This window comes from Festucalex cinctus, chromosome 10 (genome assembly GCF_051991245.1).
Source record: "Festucalex cinctus isolate MCC-2025b chromosome 10, RoL_Fcin_1.0, whole genome shotgun sequence".
Classification (NCBI taxonomy): Eukaryota; Metazoa; Chordata; class Actinopteri; order Syngnathiformes; family Syngnathidae; genus Festucalex; species Festucalex cinctus.
Window position 1 is genome coordinate 11,139,393 of NC_135420.1, and position 21,763 is coordinate 11,161,155.

Consider the following 21,763-nt stretch of genomic DNA (forward strand, 5'->3'; position numbering starts at 1 on the left):
AACACAATATTCTGTGGGTCTTGCAAAATCAGTCAAAATCCAGTCAAACAGCGGGGAGACATGGGAGGTACTTCAGTGAAAATGGCTGGGAGTGAATGAGTTAATTTAGGGCAGCTCTGGCATAAATTTTACACAGGGTGGTGATTTAATAAATGTGTTCCGCACTCTATATGCTGCTATGGCTGTGGACAGATATATATGTTACATCAATACACACGAGTATAAGAAAGTAACAATTTGTGTCGCTGGAAGTCGTCTAGGCGAGTGTGCATGAGATGAAAAAGGAGACTGTTGGCTGTTAGTTTTAAAGCTTCTTAGCTGACAGACTCAATGGCTAGACCACCATCGCTTCTACTGTTCAGTGCGGTGACTGGGCTTATTATAGAGCCACATTGGGACACCACTGTGCAAACATGCACAAATATATACTGTAGCTCCTCCTACTCATTCTTCATTTCCATTGCTATTTTTCCTGCCATGCCTTTTTCTTTTTGCTATGCTTGCTTTCTTCTTTTTTTTTGTCCGTTTTTTTTAACTGTCAAACAGTCTGATTTTTTTCCAGCACCGGACACATTCTGCCCTTCTTTCTCACAGTTTCTTGGCTATCTGCACCTCCATTTTTTTAGCCCCATTTTCAGTCTGTCACTATGCCCTGGCTTCACTTTTTCCTCTTTTGAATCCCCACACTGCACACCTCAGGTGTGTTCGATGGACATAGCAAGAAGAAGACTATGAAAGAATGACAAGAAACGTTTCTGCAACTTTAAAAATGCCATTGGCTGTGACAGAAAAAGCCAATGACATCTGGTGAAAGGAAAAGCCCCCTGCACACTTCCTCCTGTGTAATTTGAGTTGTCATTTTCTTCATTGCTAATTATTTTATATAAGATTGAGTACTAACGACTCATAGCCTACTAGTAACAGGAGTGATGTGATAAAAGCAATTACAAATTACAGCTGAAAATATGCAGCTGGGAGGGCTTCTGGCACACGAAAATATGTGTAAATGATTAATTTATGAACATAGACTTTTTTTGATACTAATGTTAATAAGCATGTATATTATGCAGCTATTTTTGTAAGATGACATCCAAATAGCTTAATTTGAAGGATTATAGTTATGTTGACCCCTGGGAATGGGGTTGCCGGTTCCCGGTCAGCCTAAAGAGGGTGCTGTGGACTTAACGTTTAATGAGCAATTGCAGACATTTTCACAGCGATCATGAGTGTCACGCTTTTTCCACAGTCTGGGCTGCTGCTGCCGCTGCACAGGGACCTGGAATAGCATGCTGTGTGTGATAATAACACTTTGACATCGGAAAGTGAGACAGTGTGAATGACAGCGGAATATGTTCAACATATTCCAATCTATTTAATTTAAGCAGCCATGAGACTGCCAGAAAGATGTGTACAGCTTGATTAATTGCAGTTAATGTGAACGTAAACCACAACTGAGCTACCCTAATTTCTAGAATATTAAGCGTACCTGAAACTAAGATGCACATAATACATTTTAAAAAGAAAACTAGTTTGTAGGCCACACTTGTCTATATGCCGCAGGTGTCCATATGTCACACACATCCAAAGATGTTAGTCTTTTTTTTTTTTTTTTAACCTATTAACACGCACCTGTGTATATTAACTGTGATGGGTTAGGGTCATAGTGATAAACGGCAGTCAGCGGAGGCCGTTTACAAATTTTTAAGTGGGAGACTACTGTTTTAAACACCTTTGAAGTGAGGAAGAGGCTAACGTGGGTCTTTTTGTGTAACTTAGACCCCATGTCGTCTTAAAAGTGAAGCAAATGTCTGGGTCTGTTTCTTCAGAAATTTTAATGATCACTCAAACGTCTCAATCTGATACTGGCTTCACTCCAAACGATTCACGCTACATGGCTCATAGTAAATCCAACATCCAACTCATTATAGAAGAATATAATTGAGCATGTGGTTCCATCCTGTCAATTTGTCTCCAGTTTAGTGCCCCTTTTTTGTGTTCAATCTTAAACAAGGCCAACATCCTAATTACTATAGCTTCTCATATCTTCAAAGAAAAATATGGTGTTATCAGATTTTATTTCCTATGGCAAACAGTCACATACTTAACGCTAAATGTAACTCTGATTGTAAAATTGGCCATCTTGTTTTACGGCACACAGTTCCCATCTGAGCTGTGTGTCAAATGCCTGTGCTCTGCATCCATCTGTACAGGGGTTAAAGGGCAATGCAACAGGAAGTAATTAAGCGGCCTATGAAGCAGTTGGGCACAAGTCTGAGGCAGCATGGCTAAATGACACATGGCTCTGCTCTCACCATAGCTAATGAAACACATCCTTGTGCAAGCGTGTGTGTCTGCATTTAGGTGCACAAAAATGAAGTGTATGTCTTTCATTTCCAAGAACTTATAAACTGTCGCGAATCACCGAGAGAGTGAGCAGCCGTGGTTTTGGAGCTGAAGAACCGTCCCAGTCCCAGATCTCCTAGCTTCACTACTCCTGTCGCTGTGATGAATACATTGGCTGGCTTGATATCTGAAGAAGAAAGGAGTTGGGTAAGGTAGATAATTGATGCTGAAGGAAGTTCTGGTCAGTTTGTTGGTATCAAACTCATTCGTCAGCTGTCAATGTGAAGTTCTATAATTAAATGACGCCAGCCTGTTCAGTTTGAGAAAATGTCTGTATACCGTGGTAGTATAATTCTGCGTTAGCGTTTGCCAGACAAACCATCTATTCGCTTTCAGAGTAATATATCAATGTAAACCGCCACATCAGCCTTTGAAATGTACTCCCTCCGTACAGTATCAGCGGCTTTTCAACAGGCCTTCCCTGTAAAATGGCCGTTAAAGCTCCGAGCTCCAGATTCATTAGTGTCCCTCCACTCTAATCAAACACAGTCTAACGGAAGTATATCACACCTGTAGGTATGTGCGTGTGCGTTTGTGTGCTTCTAGGGACTTACTTTGAAGGAGCGCTATTGAACACACGCGGCACCATTAACACTTTGTTCTCTGGCCTATGGTTGGTTGAACATTAACAATTCTGAAACCACTTGTACAAAAAAAGGCTATGTATGAAAATACACCGTTTAGGGTGATTTAGGTTAAAATTTCTGAATGAAATAATATAGTACAATTAATTGAATGAGTCTTTTCTACAACTGACATTCTTAAATGTTTTTTTTTGTCAAAATCCATGTTTCTAAGAAAATCAGTTATTCTGTAAGTTTACAGTTCTCTAAGTAGTTCAAAATGTATTCAAATTCAACCACTAGAACCTTTTTAAAATGACTAAAGAAAAAAATATATATATAAAATAATAATAATAATAATAATAATAATAATAATAATAATAATAATAATAATAATAATAATAATAATAATAAGATAGATAGATAGATAGATAGATAGATAGATAAAATACATGACATTTGAAAATTGAAAAAGTGACATTAAGGAGCCTTATTTATGTACTTGTGTATTAACCATAATGGAAATATTAAATAAATAAAATAAAATAAAATAAATAAATGTTTATTTTGGTCATGACCACCACTCTTAACTGTGTATAAACTTTATATTAGGTGAATGTCTAATAAATTTGTTGAGCATTATATGTGGAGTGTTTTTCATCAAGTCTACCTCTGTGCATGACTCTCCGGGAGTGCATGTGCTCAAGTGCGCTGCAAAGTTGGACGAAGTACTTCCACACAGTTCTTTCAGGAATAAGTCTCCTCTGCTTCTTAAAGTGCTGCAAGAGATATTAACATACACACAAAGAAAATCATTATTTTTACTTTACAAGAATGTTCAATACAACAGAAAAGTTTGTGTCTTGCAATACAGTAAAAGTATTGTTGCAAAGTATTGTTCCGTACTGAATATGCCTATCCGGGATCCATTCCTATTTTCAGTCCCACACTCTGTGGCTCCATGTTTAATGGGAGCCAGATAGATTTCCTCTCATTCAGTCCCATTCCTAACTGAGTCTCTTCTCATTTTCTCTATGGCCTTCAATAGAAAGCACATGCACCCTCAGCAACAAAGCGAGGAAATGTGCGGTACCTTCCAAAACTCCCCCATCTGGCATATAGTTTTTTTTGTTAAGTATGGCTTTCTGTGGTACACTGTAACAGTTGTTTTTTTTTTTTTCTTTTAGTTTATTTTGGAGGGTGGAACTGATCGGACTCATCCAGCATGTGGTCCCTTATTAAAATGAGACAAAGCTTTAATTAACAACATTATCCACCAGCTGAAGTCCTGCTCAAAGAGCAGTGAGTAAACAAATAGTCCAGCTCATTCAGGGTTTCTTTTCCTTTATTTTTTGAGTTACCATATTGTATGCATATTTTCTTTGTATTTTTTTTTACTTTAGTCAAAATTTGCGAAGGTTACCAGTAACATAACAGTGTTTCCCTTTTTGGCACACTGCCTATAATATATCAACTGCAATCATAAAATACCTATAGGGTGGCACTGCTTTACAGACGTATCGTTTCGGTGCGACAATATAAATGGACTGAAACAACCCCCCCCACCCCCCCACTCCGCGAAAAAAAAATCTAATTTTCTGCAAAAATGTCTTCCTCTGTTATACTCTATCTAACATCCTTCTGCCACATGTACAGTAGATGGCTGTCTGCTTCTTGTTGAATTTATTTGTGAGGCATTTGTCATGCCAGTTGGATAAAAAAAAAAAAAAAAGCAACTTGTGCAGCAGTCACCATCTTGTCTACACACAAAACACAAAAGTGGAAATAACAACTAGATCAAGTTCACTGTTGGAAACCATAAACCGGAGCATTCAGTGAAAATGGCTTCCTGAAATCTTTACTACGAAAATGACAAGTTTATTTATTTGTACCCCTATGGCACTCTTGTTAATTTGCTACTATGAATTATGGTTACAACTAGGGGTGTGAATTGCCTAGTACCTGACGATTCGATTCGTATCACGATTCACAGGTCACGATTCGATTCGATACCGATTAATCCCGATACGAATGGTCACGATTCGATACCGATTAATCCCGATACGAATTTATAAGTCGATTGTTGCGATTTTTTTCCATTCAAATTTAGAAAATACTATCAGTAAATTTGTACATGTACACTGTAAGATTTGTATGAATATATTTATCTAAAACTTGAGGCTTATAACCGTGAGCCACTGTACACAAACAGTTTGCAATCTGTTTCACATTTGAACAGCATTAAAATAAAAATATTAAGGCTTAATGTGCCGTTCATATAACATTCTTCCATGCTCAAGGTGTGAATCCTTAAAAAAAAAAAAAAAAAAAAAAAAAAAAAAAAAAAAAAATCGATTCTGCTGATTATTGAATCGATTCGAGAATCGCGCGATGTAGTATCGCGATATATCGCCGAATCGATTTTTTTTAACACCCCTAGTTACAACAATTGAATTACATGGCAATTTCTGGTCTTCAACAATTGTACTGTGGGTTTTAGGTAGCTGGCGACTGTCAAAAGTCCAGTCAAGGCAAAATAATTTTTTTTTCTAAATTTGACACACCACAGAGATGAGCATTTTTAAATGTCCCCCCATTTTTTTCTCAACTGGGGTGATTGATTTTTCCAATGATGAAAAAGGGGCAAACTAGGTGCAATTATTTATAGATTGCTCAAAAATGGAATGAAAATATTATTTGGTATTTTGTATCTGATTGTTTTTATTTTTATATAGTCAGGAACCTAGTTGCTGCTAGTGGGCTCGAGCATACCACACTATACGACACTATACTCACTAACTCCTTAAGATTTATTTCTAGTGGGCACTAAGCATCAACACTTGGTGTTACTGCATGCTAATTAGTCAATTTTCTCGACGCCGTCCCCCGTGGTCGGGCGGGGGTGGCTCTGCCCGACCTCCCCCCCGTTGTCTGCTCGGTAGCGGTTGCGTCTTGGCCGCTCCCTGGGCCCCCTGTGGGGTGCGGTGTTGGGGTGCTTTCCCTGGTGCCCGGGGCGGTGCAGTCCCGGCGCGGTCCGCTGCTCCGTGCCCGGCGGCGCGGTTCGGGGCGGGTGGGCCTCTGGTGTGCCCCGTGGTTCCCTCTCCCCTCCCCCCCCCCCCCCCCCCCCCCCCGTCCTCTCTTTAGTTTTTCCTCTGGTCACTTGAGATCTCAATTTATTGGAAGTTTGAGGTTTCTGGGGTTGGCATAAGACTCTGGTTTTGTAACCACGCAGGAGGGGTTTGGTTGGTGCTGGATTTCACTTTGATGGATTGGATGTACTGGCTTCTATGGATCTCACTCTGCCTCATCGATCCTTCCCTCCTTCCTCTCTTTAGTTTTTCCTCTGGTCTCTTGAGATCTCGCTAATTTGCTGGAATTTAGAGGCTTCCGGGGTTGGCGTAAGACTTTGATTTTGTAACCATGGGGAAGGCAGGAAGTGTTTGGTCGGTGCTGGATTTCACTTTGATTTATCTTTCTTTTCTCTTTATTTTTTCTGACCTTTTCTCTGGTCTCCTGACCATTTGAACCTCACGACTCTGGCAAGATTCTGAAGTACCTGGTTAAGGCGAAGGGTAATGGGATATTTATAAGGTTTTAGGTGAATTAATGAGTATAAATTTATACGTATTTGCACGCACACGCACGCAAACGCACACACGCAAACGCACACAAACATACAAAAAAAAAAAAAAAAAAAAATGAATGAAAATATTAAAAAAAAGAATGCCAATTAGTTCCCTGAACAAAAGAGATAGAAATGGTCAATTTTTCACAGACTATCTTGACCACAGAGTTTCTTTATAGCTCAACAATTCACGAGTAAATTGTTCTCAGTCTTTGCACATCTTTTGACTGCTTACCTTCCAACATATTTAATGCATTTTGAAACTAACCCATGAAATCACTCATACAATGAGTTTGTCAGGGGGCTCGACTGAGCAGCTTCACCCAATGTCCTCAACTCAGTCATAACAAGAGATTATGATTTCACTGATTGCTGCTGAACCATAAAAAAATTGTTAAGCAGCATAAATGTAAAAAGTAATATTTAATGCACAACAAACTACGTATTCGTAAAACCTACCTACAATCTACACAACCTAACACCAGGTAAAAGCTCAAACGAGGGCTTGCCGGTTAAACTTGGTACAGTATTTGTCGTTTGTTGCGTTGTAGTCACAGCGCAGCACAATTAAAATGCTATTATGGTACTTTGCATAGCCTCTTACAGTACAAGCAACACAATAGATAACCACAAAGAAAGACATTTTGGTTAATTCTACGGGTGAACAGCCTGACTGAACAATGAAAGAAAGAAGGATCATGATAACGCGAGATGGAAAGAGGAAAGGATAGATAGACCTTGGCCTATATCCTAACAAAGCCCCACTAAGAAGCCATTCTTCCCTTGCCCTCCCATTTCCATATCAGAGGACTGTTTGATGTCAATGGGGGAGCACATAAATGCCCACCACCACCCTATCCGTTACCCCTTTAACTGCAAACACTGCACATTATGTGCAATATTCTGTAAGTGCATGCAAATGTAGACACTTGATTTCATTTGAATTCTTAGATGACCAGATTGATAAAAATACAAAATCAGAGAAGGAATGACAGAAATTGAAAGGAATAATTTATGAATGAACCAAATGTTAAATGCATACATTTGGTGTCATTCTGTTTCAGAATGCATATAGCACTTATCACTAATGTATGCCTTTGCATTTAAAATAGCTATGCCAATGTTACCTAAAAACAAATTATTTTCGTGGACAAGTTTTAGTTAATGGTACCAAAGGACAAAAAGCAAACTACTTTCTGTCAGGAGCTACTGTATAGGGATAGCACAGTGCAAATGCCCTTTATATTATTTCCTCAAGACACCTTGGTGTCTATTAGTATCCTGTCTCTCTAAACAATTTTACGTTCTCATGATTGTTCAGTGTGTGCGTGTGTGTGAGATCATTCAGCCCTCCGTGTTCACTCTCTTGTACAGCTAATCCTCGCCTCTCCTAATTTGCTCTGTTGAACTGTATGGACGTGAAGCTGCCGAGTGACTGCAAACAGCTTGTCTAGCTGTGCTGATACTGTAGCATCATTTATGCATTAGAGAAAACCAGACTTTATACATGCAAACCACCAATTTGCCCCACTGGCAGACATCATAAAAATAAAGACTTTCGTCTAAAACAAGGGGAACTCCAGGATCAATTGGTACTACTTTTGAGCTAGCATATTTTTTTCTGTACAACTTCATCTCAAAACACAAACAGCTAGTTAACAAAATGTGTATAACAAACAGTATGTGGTCACCCACAAGGTGTGTCAGAAAAGAGACATGACTGATATCACAAAAGATATTTTCAAACCAAACTACAAGTTTTCTTCCTCAAAGGAATCCCATTTGAGTGACACTTTTTGCTACACCTTCATGCATTCTTGGAAGGATTCTTCCGGGATCCTATGAAGCTCCATTGTCATAGTAATTTTGATGATGTCATCCACGTGCTTTGATGGCCTTCTTCAGCTTGGGATATGTGAGGAGGGAGGTTGCTCCAGCCCAGCAGTGGTTCCGCTCAGATGCTCAAGGCATTGTGAGCAGATACATCAAGGTGAAAGTTGTTGTCCGACCACAACTTTTGCCTCTTCTCACGCACAGGAGGAAGCAAACATCGCAGGATATCTTTGCAGACATGCTGGTTGATTGTCTGGCCACATCGAAGGGGAAATCTTGTAGTTTATAGTTTGTGAATGAACTTTTGTGACTTGTCACAAAAGTTCATTCATGTGTAAGTCCAGGGACTTTTTTGACACACCTCATAGAGAGACAGTATTCAAGTAGGTATTACTACCCTTGTGCTCACTGGCTATAATTTACAAAATGACAGAAATGTATCAGATGTGGATTTGGCTATTACACAAGAGAAAGTTGGTGGTTTGGGGACAAGTGAGATTAGAGCTTTCTTTAGTACACAACACTTTAGTATTAGTGTTAAACAATTCAATGTTTTTACCTTAATCTGTATTAAAAGAAATCCTGACTGTAATGACAAGTTTGCTGTACATGATTTATTTTGGTTGTTACTAATATAACTATGGGATTCATTTTTCAAACTCATTTCCAGTTTAATACATTTTGTAGAAACGTTATTTGTACGCACGCCACCGTTGTTATTCACGTCCCAACGCATTCAGCGCATAGTGACGTAGAATGGCGGCTGGTTCTCTGCCGAGCAATGCAAATCAGATACAAAGAAAGTGAGGTAAGCCTCGTAGCATTCCTAAAGAAACAACATGAGATTGGGAGAGTCACCCTCCGCCACATTGTGCTATCATCATTCAAGAGTTTTGATCGTCATTTTAGGAATGCTACAGAGGCTTACCTAGCTTTCTTTATACCCGGTTCGCATTGCTCACAACTAGTCAAAAACCTCACACTCAGACATTTGTTTTTGATTATACTAAATTGCTGTACTTTACTGCTGCCCGGGATACTACACAATTTTAAATACATTTTTATTTAACAGTTATGTTTGAACGAATTATCTGAATATATGATGCATGCATATGATGCATTATGATGTTCCTGTATTTGGTTTGAAGAAATGTTTGAAATAGGACCTCTGAACTTTTAATTGAGGATTTCTACACTAAAAGTAGAGAGCGCGACTTGGCAGGCATGAATTGGTGAAAACTAATTTATGTAATAAAAATTAACAAAATAAATATTGCATACAAATCAAAATGAGGATAACTTATGCGTGTACATACAGTAGTTGTTCACATCCAGGTCTGTACACATTTAAAAACATGTGTAACTTTATTGCCTATTATCATCGTTTTATTCTTCCCAACTTCCTTTCTCCATTTAAGACAGATGTCTACACAGCCAATGTAGATTAAAGAAGATTTTAGGGGGTCCAATAATATTTGGTTTTTGGTTACATTACGGAATGTATGATTCAGTTTGATTCACTGTCCAGGTAGCCAAAACTCCAGTCTTGAAAAACCACAGACCTCCTGCCTCCATTCCTTCAGTTATACAAGGCCATATGTCTGGGATGTTGTTTCCAAGTCAACATTCCATTCCACTCAATAGGGAGGCAATATGGAGGAGAACTGCTACTTATTTTCAGACATTATCCTCTATGATGTTGCACATTTCATGAAAAGTAATCATATACCTGATATTGTATCAAACTATATACAGATTAACAATGCAGTCATTCAGAATCTCTTGTTTTTAATCATGTAAATCAGTGCCCCGTTCAGTGAAAACAGAGTTAAAATCTTATTTGTTGTAATCATTAATGGGCAATTCAATGTGATTATTCTCCAGCTTCTCAACCTGACTTTTATTTCATGTCACAAGTGACAGCTGGCTGGGCTCCTTGTCACATCGTCAACCAAAGTCAGTGTACAGAAACTGACAGACATCTGAGCTACATGCTAGCACAGTTGCAACAATGTTGTTACACTAACATTATAGAAGTCGGGGAGTGGTCTAAAATGCAACTTTGTTCCAATGTATTCTGCCAAAGAGATATGTATGAATAGTTGATCAAAATGCTCCATATAACGTGCAGGTACAGACACTCACTTTTCAAAATTATTGAAACATTGAGGTCAATTCCTTAATCTTTGCTGTGGACTATTTCAGATGAATATGAGACAAGAGATCAAGATGTCAGCATTGATATCCAGGTATTTACAGTACAGCTGGATCTGATACACTTAAAATATGTTAAAATGCAACTGACAGGTGTGTCCGAACTAAATATTGTCACGCCGCCACCAGAGTGGCGGTTCATGCTTTTGTTTTCACAGTCAGGTTCCCGTTTTATTTTGAAAGTATTAACTCTCCTCTCACCCCAGGTCACTTACCCTTCCTGCAGCTCACTGATTACCGGTCCACGCCCATGATCACCACCACCTGTTCCCAATCAACCCGGACATAAAAGCCACCTGCATTCTCCCCTCCGTTGCCGAAGTGTCACATCTCAGTGCATGGAAGCGTCCTCACAGTCCTTGATCCACAGTCCTAGTTTGATGTCTTGCCTTGCTTTGTCTTGCGCCCTTTGTTTGCCCCTTGTTTTCCTCCCTTGTGGAGCGCCTTTAGTTGTCCCTGTTTTTGAGTGCCCTTTTTGTATCTCCAGTTTGGAGCTCTTTTTGTTCAGCCTTTTTTCCCTCTTTGAGAGGTGTTTTGAGTTTCGATATATTAAAACTGCAGCCTTGTTGGCCAACTGTCACTCTGCGTCTGAGTCCTACCTCCTCGCTTCGTGTCAGTACACTTCGGCCAGCATGGACCCAGCGGAGAAGTTGGTGGCTGCACTTCGGCAACAGGCTGCCCGCCTGTCGCACACGGAGGAGGCCCAGCAGGCTATGGTCACCCGGATGGGAGAGCTCGCTGGACAGGTGCAGGAGCTGGTGAGCCACCTGCAACACGCCACGCCGAACGTCACGAAACCAGAGACCGCTGAACTACCGATCCCGACTACAGTCGTGTCCGGGGCTGGTTTGAGATTGGCTTCCCCGGAGCGATACTCGGGAGACCAAGGACAATGTCAGGCATTCCTGACCGAATGCGACATACACTTTGAACTCTCACCACAGGCATTCCCCACGGACCGTTCCCGCGTGGCCTTTATGATTTCCCACCTGACTGGACGAGCCAGAGACTGGGCCACCGCGGAATGGGCACGGCACTCCCCGACTTGCTCAACCGCAGCCGGGTTTAGCAGGGCACTTCGCCTCGTGTTCGATCCAACCAACATGGATCGGGAAAAGACTCGAGAGCTTAGTAACCTCAGACAAGGCCGAGAATCGGTGAATGATTATGCAATCCGATTCCGAACTCTAGCGGCCAAGAGTGGCTGGAATGACACAGCCCTTTTTGACCACTTTTTAAAGGGGCTTTCCACAGCCATGCAAGAACTCCTACTGCCCGTGGACTTACCTGGCGATTTGGACTCATTGATCTCGTTGGCCATCCGCACAGGTCATCGAAGGCGAGATCTTTTGCAGACCAGCGGACATCAACGGGGACACGGCTCCGGATTCTTCTGGCATCCAGAAGCAAGAGGCCCTCCGCAAGGTGCACTTCCCCAGTCGCCCACCGCGGGAAGGCCCAGCGAGAGTGACGAGGAGCCGATGCAGCTGGACCGCGCCCGATTGTCTCACCACGAACGCCAGCGACGTCGTCAAGAGGGGCGGTGCTACTATTGTGGAGAAAGAGGACATTTGGTGGTCGCTTGTCCCACCAAGCGAGGCCCTCCGGTGACTTCCGAGACTCCCAAACTGGTCAAGAACCGAAAACTCACGCAAGTCACGATTTCCTGCAATGCCACTTCCACAGACCTACTAGCTCTCATTGACTCCGGAGCGGACGAGAGCCTCATGGATTGGGGTCTGGTAAAGAAATTGCAGGCCGGCACGGAGCCACTTTCGACCCATATGAGGGCCAGGGCGCTCAATGGCAAAGACCTATTCCTCATCACGCACGTCACAGAGCCACTCGAGATCCACATTGGACAGCACAGAGAACTTCTTCGCTTCCATGTCTTCCGTTCCCCATCACACACACTGGTCCTGGGTCATCCCTGGTTGCAGTTGCACAACCCCCGCATCGACTGGCGATCGGGGCGAGTCCTGGACTGGGGAGATGATTGTGAACACCATGGGGTGGAGCGGCCAGCGGCAGAGGCACCTCCCGCTGCCATCCGACAGGTGTCTCTCGTGAATGACCAGGATTACCCGGACTTGAACACCGTTCCCACCTGCTATCATCCTCTCAGGGAGGTGTTCAGCAAGACCAAGGCCATGTCACTTCCCCCACATCGATCCTATGACTGTGCGATCGAGTTGATTCCTGGATCTACCATCCCCAAGGGGAGATTGTACTCGGTTTCGGGTCCCGAACGCAAGGCCCTAAACGAGTACATAGACACTTCATTGAAAGCCGGACTTATTCGGCCCTCGTCATCGCCAGCTGGAGCCGGTTTTTTCTTTGTGGGCAAGAAGGATGGCTCATTACGCCCTTGCATTGACTACAGTCCCCTGAATGAAATCACAGTCAAGAATCGTTATCCTTTGCCCTTGATGTCTTCAGTATTCGACCAGCTCCAGCAAGCCAAGATATTCACCAAACTGGATCTCCGCAACGCCTATCATCTCGTCCGTATTCGTGCAGGAGATGAGTGGAAAACTGGCTTCAATACTCCACGAGGCCACTACGAATATTTGGTCATGCCCTTTGGACTCACTAATGCGCCAGCGGTTTTCCAGGCCATGATTAATGATGTGCTCAAGGACTTCCTCGACCAGTTCGTGTATGTGTATCTTGACGACATATTGATCTACTCACCGGATTTGAAAACCCACCAGAACCATGTCACCCAGGTCCTGAAACGCTTGCTAGAACACAAGCTCTATGTAAAGGCTGAAAAGAGCCTTTTTCATGCGGATACCGTCTCATTTCTGGGATTCATCGTATCTCCTGGCAAAGTCGAGATGGAGCTGGAGAAGGTCAGCGCGGTCAGGGACTGGCCCACACCGGAATCCAGAAAAAAGGTGCAACAGTTCCTGGGCTTCGCCAACTTCTACCGACGCTTCATCCGCAACTTCAGCTCCATCGCTGCTCCACTCCATGCCTTGACCTCGCCACAGCAACGCTTCGTCTGGACCCCGGAAGCCAACGCCGCATTCAACACACTTAAGAAACGTTTCACAGAGGCTCCGATACTCAGAGTTCCCGACCCTACCCGCCAGTTCGTGGTTGAGGTAGATGCCTCCAATCTGGGCGTCGGAGCCGTGCTTTCCCAAAGGAGCCAGGAGGATGGAAAAGTGCATCCCTGCGCCTTCTTGTCCCGGAAACTCTCAAAGGCCGAGCGCAACTACAGCGTAGGAGACCGAGAATTGCTGGCTGTCAAGGTCGCTTTGGAAGAGTGGAGGCACTGGCTGGAGGGCGCGGAACACCCCTTCATCATCTGGACAGACCACCGCAACCTGGAATACCTACGTCAAGCCAAAAGACTGAACCCACGACAGGCCAGGTGGTCATTATTCTTTAACAGATTCTCGTTTTCTCTGACCTACAGACCCGGAAGCAAGAATGTTAAAGCAGACGCTCTTTCGCGTATTCATGACCCGGAAACCACAGCAACCGAACCTGAACCCATCCTGCCTAGAGACTGCATTGTCGGAGCCATGTCCTGGCAGGTTGAAGAGGATGTCAAGGAGGCCCTCCAAGACACGATCGTTCCAAAGGAGTGTCCACCACGACGGCTCTACGTCCCGGAGGGTCTACGAGCACAGGTGATCAATTGGGCACACACCTCTCGTCTGTCTTGCCACCCAGGCACTCGCAGGACCCTGTTCGCCGTCGCCCGGAGATTCTGGTGGCCTTCTATGGAGACATCGGTGCAGGAATATGTCAAGGCCTGCCCAGTCTGTGCCCGAAATAAATCATCAAATCAACCCCGGATGGGTCTCCTCCAACCACTGCCGATCCCCTCAAGACCCTGGGCGGAGATTTCTATGGACTTTGTGACTGGACTTCCCACCTCACAGGGTAAAACCACGATACTTACAGTAGTCGATCGCTTTTCAAAAATGGTCCGCTTTATTCCCTTACCCAAGCTACCCTCCGCCAAGAGAACAGCCGAAATCATGATCGACCAGGTATTCAGGATCCATGGATTCCCGCGACACATTGTGTCGGACCGCGGGCCCCAGTTTGTTTCTCGTTTTTGGAAGGAGTTTTGCAGAGCCATAGGAGCCAAGGCGAACCTAACCTCAGGCTATCACCCAGAGGCCAATGGACAAGCTGAGAGGCTCAACCAGCAGCTGGAGACCGGACTTCGATGCTTGGTCTCCCAAAACCCATCCACTTGGAGCAAAAACTTGGTATGGGTCGAACTTGCACATAACTCCTTACCCACCTCTGCCACAGGAATCACGCCATTCAAATGTGTTCACGGATACGATCCACCTTACTTCGCGGACCTGGAGGAGGAAGCCTCAGTCCCCTCGGTTCTCGCCATGGTCCGCAGATGTCGCCGAATCTGGTCAGCAGCTCGACTGGCACTACAGCGTCAAGGCGACAGGGTGAAAAGAGCTGCTGACCGGAGGAGGAAGGCCGCACCCCAATACCAGCCAGGCCAAAAGGTATGGCTTTCCACAAAACACCTTCATCTCAAAGTTCCATGTCCAAAGTTGGCCCCTAGATTCGTGGGGCCGTTCCCAATTGCCAAGACCATAGGTCCTGCCGCCGTGCGCCTTCGCCTGCCTCGATCCCTCCGCGCCCACCCCACCTTCCACGTGAGTCAGGTCAAGCCAGTCCAGGACAGTTCCCTGGTCCCGCCCGAGCCTGCGCCGCCCCCTCCGGAGATGGTGGAGGGGGGCCCGGTGTATAAAGTTAAGAAATTGTTGGACGTCAGAAAGCGGGGCCGGGGACACCAATACCTGGTGGATTGGGAGGGTTACGGGCCAGAAGAGAGGCAGTGGGTGCCCGCCCGGTTCATCGTGGACCCCTCCCTCATTGACGATTTCTATGAAGAGCACCCTGACATTCCTGGGCCGTCGAGAGCCGGCCGTTGAGGGGGGGGTACTGTCACGCCGCCACCAGAGTGGCGGTTCATGCTTTTGTTTTCACAGTCAGGTTCCCGTTTTATTTTGAAAGTATTAACTCTCCTCTCACCCCAGGTCACTTACCCTTCCTGCAGCTCACTGATTACCGGTCCACGCCCATGATCACCACCACCTGTTCCCAATCAACCCGGACATAAAAGCCACCTGCATTCTCCCCTCCGTTGCCGAAGTGTCACATCTCAGTGCATGGAAGCGTCCTCACAGTCCTTGATCCACAGTCCTAGTTTGATGTCTTGCCTTGCTTTGTCTTGCGCCCTTTGTTTGCCCCTTGTTTTCCTCCCTTGTGGAGCGCCTTTAGTTGTCCCTGTTTTTGAGTGCCCTTTTTGTATCTCCAGTTTGGAGCTCTTTTTGTTCAGCCTTTTTTCCCTCTTTGAGAGGTGTTTTGAGTTTCGATATATTAAAACTGCAGCCTTGTTGGCCAACTGTCACTCTGCGTCTGAGTCCTACCTCCTCGCTTCGTGTCAAATATTTAGTTGCATTCTCTTTCATCTGATTTTAAGTCTATCGGTCAAGATACTTTTGCTCAACTAAATGTGGTGGTTTGAAACAAATAATGCTTTTTTGAAGTGTTGTTTTGAATCTAAATGTAACTGGGCATAAAAGCTGAAATACTGATCTCTCATCTTGTATTCATCTTTTAATATCAACCCCAAATGTTTTCTGTCTACAACAAAAAAGAATTGTCCTAACTGTTGGAGGGGAGTTTATGCTACAATAAGTAACAAGCAATATCTCTATGTTATTGAGTATCTTGGTGTGTGTTAAATGTATACTATTATTTAAAATCTGGTACTGCTGCAGTGGGAAGTCACTTACCTTGATCATACGTGAGAGGTCTCCGGCATCAGCTAGCTCCAGTACTATGTTTAGCTCATTGTCCTCAATAAAAGACGCATGATACTTTATCACATTTGGATGGTTCAGTTGCTGTGGGAGAAAGAGAAGAAATACAACAGAGAAATAAATAAAAGTAGAGCAAACTGGTTTTTATATTTAATAAAAGAGCTTCTTTTTTTCTTTTCTTTTTTTTTTATTCATTCACACCTGAAGTGACTGAGGTGAAACTTCACATTGTTCACAAATACAATATGACAACCAGGCAATGAGTCTAGCAACCTTTTCCAACTGGTACATCACCACATGAGCATTTTACATTCATTAGCATTAGCTAAATCTAAAGTTTTGCTTTATATGTAGTAAGTTAAGAATAGCCCCCGACAGAAAACAATCAAACAAGCACACAGTAAAACTTGCTTGCATCCATGGGTAATAGCATTGTTGAATCAAACTCAAAAGTTTTTCTTCTCACTGGAAGTCACTCGCTCCCAATCTCACCCCCATAATCAACTGGCATCTGAGACGGAACTTCTCATAAGCGTCACTTTCCACCAGTCTCCTCCTCACGCTCCTCATTTTGCTTTTGAAAATAATCTGCAAGAGACCGTTTCATTTTTGGAAAATGGTATCCCAAGAGGGGCAGCTACGTTGTGTTCTGGCTGCAACATATTTTGGTCTGTCCCCCACAGAGCTTCAAACCCTCCCAAAGAGGCTTTCAGAGAGCGCTGCCTGCCTGATACTGCTTGCTAACTGAATTGCTCACTTTGTGTTGTTATGGTGCTCCGCCATGGAGAAGGAGTCTGTGCGGTTCAACTGGCTCTTTTTTGTTATTTCTGCTTTTTTTTTTCCTATTTGTGTAATGCGCTGTTGACAATGTCCATCTTTATAATGTTGAACAACTTGTTTCTTTAGATCACCAAGACATTTCTATGTCTGCAACTTTACATGAACAATTTGGGAAAGGCCTTTTTTTGTTTTGTTCCAGGCTGATAGCGCCCCGGTGTATGAAGCAAGTTCCATAACGAAGAAAGCCTTAATTAAATAAAAATTGCAAAATGCAAAAAAGATTGTTTCATTTGATCACAGTCTAAGGTCCCACCATGGACTACCAATTAGAAGTGAAACAATTGTATACATGCTGTATTTGTAATCCCTATACATCCCCATGGACCTAACGAAAGGGTTTTGTCCTCTAGTGCGACAAAGCTGGGTGACATGTCACAACAACCCCTCTAACTGTGATGACAACAACTCGTGCGAGACAACACACACACATGCACGCACACACACGCTTGACAGGCTGACATGGCTGGCAGTCAGAAAAACAAGCCGGGCTTATCTCGGCTGCGATTCCTTCCTGTTGGCTGGTCAATAAGGCAAGAACAACATTTCCCGTTGTAAACAAAGTGTATCCATCCAGTGCAAGAAGGGGAAAGAGAGAGAGAGGGAAGGTGCCATGAGGGGCATGAAGGACTCTATCAATTTAAAACCCTGATAGCCCAAAACATGGAAAAAGAACTCAATTGAGAGAGCAGGGAAAAGCAAAGTGAACAAAGTTGAAGAAGATATTAAGAGAGAAGGGAATGATAGATAGAGAGTTGGAAACGAGGCCCTGTGTGGCATGGCACTGTAGCATTGTCGAGGGGGGCGGGGTCTGAGACACGAGTAGACAGAGCAGTGTGACACACGTCCTCCACGTGGCTTCGCTTTCTGCACTGTGATTAAAGAAATGTTCATGCTCTGAATGATGCCGAGAAGAAGGGAAAGGAGGGCTCTGTACAGTACACTGCACCACACTGCACTCTCCACCCATCTCCGCATCCCTCCCGGATCCTCCTCACTTGTCCTCCCTTCTACCTTCCCCACGTCTCCATCCTTCCCTCGCCCTCCCTTGCCAGATGTATATTTGGCTCAGCGTGTCAGTTCTACATGTCTTCACACTGTAGCACAGCCAGCGAGCGATGACAAGCCCACCCAACCCATTCCCCTGCCATAATAACTGTAACCTCAGGCAAAAGATAAAGAGGACTGTGGAGATATATTCAATGCAGATGTTGATGCTAATGACGGACGGAGGCCTGGTGTAAAACAACAATCATTCATTAGGAAATATCACATAGGGTTTTCGATGATTATGTAATTGCGCACACAGCCTGGGACCCACCAGTCCGTGTAATTACTTCATGATATAAAACCGTGCATGCTGTATTCAGTGATCTATAGACATGGCTGGAAGAAGAAGCTGATATCTGGGTGCCTTTCCTCACAGGGTTTTTCTGTGCCCTGCCATGTTGTGGTTTGCGTGTGTCTGTTTGTGTGTACAATCGCAGGGATGGGGGAGGGGGATTTTTTTTTTTTTAATTATTGTATTATGGATGTTTTATTGTTCAGCGCCTTGACTTGCATTTTAATGTATGAAATGTGTAAGTTTCATTTGATTTGATTTGATATATACGAAGGCCATCTGATAATTTAAAATTACCTCATCATGAATTAAGCTTTGAATTGATGGAACACCAGTGTCATTAGATTTGGGCAAGGTTTAAGAAGAAAAAAAAAGAAAAAAAATCGGATATGTAATAGATATCGAATTCATTTCCCTTTTCGAGCGTGTTATCGATTCATAAAACCATAAATCGATTATTTTAATCTTTTTTTCCACAAATTAACAAGAAAATTAAATTCAGTTCAAATGAATTTAAAAGTATTTTTATGAAAGACCCGACTTATTGCACTTTGAGAATTCAAAATCTTTTTAATTTATATTTACAATTATTGAATGAGAATTATGAAAACATTTTCATCTCATACATGCTGATGTCAATGTTTGTGCAACACTTAAGTGACTATAACACGTTATTTTCATTAATAAATCATTTAACCAGTTACGGCCTATGCAGAATTTTATTTCGAATTTAATGTTTGTGGAGTTTTTTTTTCTTTTTCTTTTTTTTTTTTTAATCATGTCTTTGATGTTCCCATCAATAATCAATATCGGATTGAACTAAAGTGCATTAAATTGAACAAAATCGAATCAAACTGAACTTTCGTGAATCGAAATCGAATCAATTGAGGAAATTTAAATCGATACCCAGCCCTAATCTAGATGTGACAAATGTTTTTGTATTACAGTCGATAAGGGATTTGGACCACGAATAACAAAAACTTGCATATAATTGCCATCCATTGACATGGGGAAAAAAAATAAACTACACATTTTTGAAATCCGCACCAAAAATCTTCAATAAATGCTGATTAACATTCAATATTCATTTTCCAAGATAAGTGTGAATAAAAGGGGTGGGGTGGTGTGGGGAGAGAAAAGTAATGCCCAAAACAAAACAAATGTATTGAGGGGGGAAAAAGTCCTAATTTAAAACAGGAACTGCAATGACAATTTTTGACATTTTTAGACCAATCCTGGGCCTTGAGGGCTGGAGTCCTACAAGTTTTAGATGTTTCCATCCTCCAATACATTTGATTCAGATATTCACCTTATCAGCAAGCTCTGCACAAAAGTGATAATGATCCTAATCTTTAGAATCAGGTGTGTTGCAGGACGGAATCATCTAAAACATGCAGGACTCCAGCCCACGAGGACCAGGATTAGGGAAGCCTGTTTTAGACAACCGAGTAAAAAGGTAAACAGAGTAAAAATATAGCTTAACGTGTATTTGTCTTGTCAGTGAACACACGCTTCCTAATCACATTCACGCACAACATACACACAAACAGTAATTAGCATCTCTAATTGTCGACATTATTCTTTGTAACATAATCCGGACTTAATCGTAATTGACAAAGAGGAGCACACAGATGTGGAATTGCATGCATGATGAAAGTTAATGAATGTCAGGGAGCTGGATACTCAGTGGGGACAAAAGGACAGTGAGTGAGAAGCGAGATTCCCAAGATGAAATTGGTACGTCAGAACAGGACAATGCAGATGAATGAGCAGACACAAATACAAACGGACAAACAAACAAATAGGCAGACCGATGAAAGGCTGTGACTAAGAGTAGTGTGTATGCGTCCGTATGTGTGCGTGTCCATGCATGCGTGCATGGAACCACGCACAAGTATGTGTGTCATTCCAGTCGGTCCATGCCACTGTGCCTCTCATTATTCTGATTTGGCTGTGTCTCCTGTTGGCCTGTCTAGAGGGGGGATAAGGCAAAATGGCTGTCTCTCTCACACTCAGTCTTTTATTATAAGGCAGAACCTCCGTGTTCACTTGAATGAGCTTAGAAACAAGGGAGAAAATCGAGCTCTAGGCGGAAGGTGAGCCACCATGAAGAAGCGAAGGGGCTGTGAGAGAAACATATAGCTTGGCGAGAAGGACAAAAAAGGGAGGGAAATGATATATGTGACAGCCAGCAGAGGGGAGATAGAAATTAGCAATATATAAAGAAAATGAGTAACGTCACCTGTCGAAGACTGACAGTGAACCCTGCCATGACCACTTGTAGGAGGTCAGAAATACAGACTGAGGTTAAGCCTGACGTCTTGCGGCATTAAGTCAAAGATGGGCTGCTCCGTTTACATCTCTCTACAATGCGGTGTCTGCATCTGCGTATCCTTGTCTTTGATCGGCCCCTGGAGCTACACTGGAGTGTTTAGAGTGGCACAAACTAATCGAATTAGTTTTCTTCTTCTCCTTAATGTATATGTGAGAAAGCATACAAGCATAAACAGCCTGCAGTGATTATACATGGAAGACGAGCACAGATGTGAAGGCAAACATAATCTGGAAACACACTTTAAGAAATGAATATGAAAAATGTCTTCGTGCTTTCACAAGCATTTGAAAATAATGTGACTGACATTTTATGGTAGTTTGATCAATACCACTTCATTGTGGGAAAAACTGGAAAAAAAAAGATGTGTAATAATAGTAAACTAAACACAATAAATAAACTAATACTCGATTGTCTTGCATACATTGCAGTTGACCAATCGTCTGAAAACTTTTTGTTTTTAGCAAGCTCATAATTGCCATTGTCTATTAATGCTTAGCGTGCCTGATTATGACTTGAGTGCGATGCTAAGGGCTGTTGCTGGCTAACACCGGCGCTGGCATGGATTTATTTCCATTTATACATATATTTTATATATATATATATATATATATATATATATATATATATATATAATTTTTGAATTAGATTTTTCCATATTCATTTTCATTTTTTAGTCATTTATTTATTTATTTAGTCATTTATTTATTTTTAATTTTGGCAGTTTTTGTCATGACTCAAGTCACGCAGGAGTAATGTTTGGGTCTTGTCTTGTCTTGACTGGGGTCACGC

At 42.7% G+C, this 21,763-nt stretch overlaps 2 protein-coding genes across 2 annotated transcripts in view; one reads left to right on the top strand and one right to left on the bottom strand.

Moving 5' to 3' along the window:
* The window catches only part of nek7 (NIMA-related kinase 7), an 80,989-nt gene that overhangs the window by 16,853 nt on the left and 42,373 nt on the right, over positions 1-21,763 (bottom strand). Inside the window, exons 5-7 of the mRNA XM_077534063.1 lie at positions 16,434-16,544; positions 3,637-3,745; positions 2,423-2,530 (exon numbers count right to left, since the gene is read on the bottom strand). Coding sequence (XP_077390189.1) covers positions 2,423-2,530; positions 3,637-3,745; positions 16,434-16,544 — 328 coding nt within the window. The remainder of the gene's footprint in view (positions 1-2,422; positions 2,531-3,636; positions 3,746-16,433; positions 16,545-21,763) is intronic.
* On the top strand, positions 2,519-14,086 carry LOC144027107 (uncharacterized). The gene is made up of 4 exons (XM_077534405.1): positions 2,519-2,550; positions 10,630-10,673; positions 10,845-12,380; positions 14,066-14,086. The coding sequence occupies exons 3-4, from the start codon at positions 10,977-10,979 to the stop codon at positions 14,084-14,086; spliced, it is 1,425 nt and encodes a 474-aa protein (XP_077390531.1). The 5' UTR covers positions 2,519-2,550; positions 10,630-10,673; positions 10,845-10,976.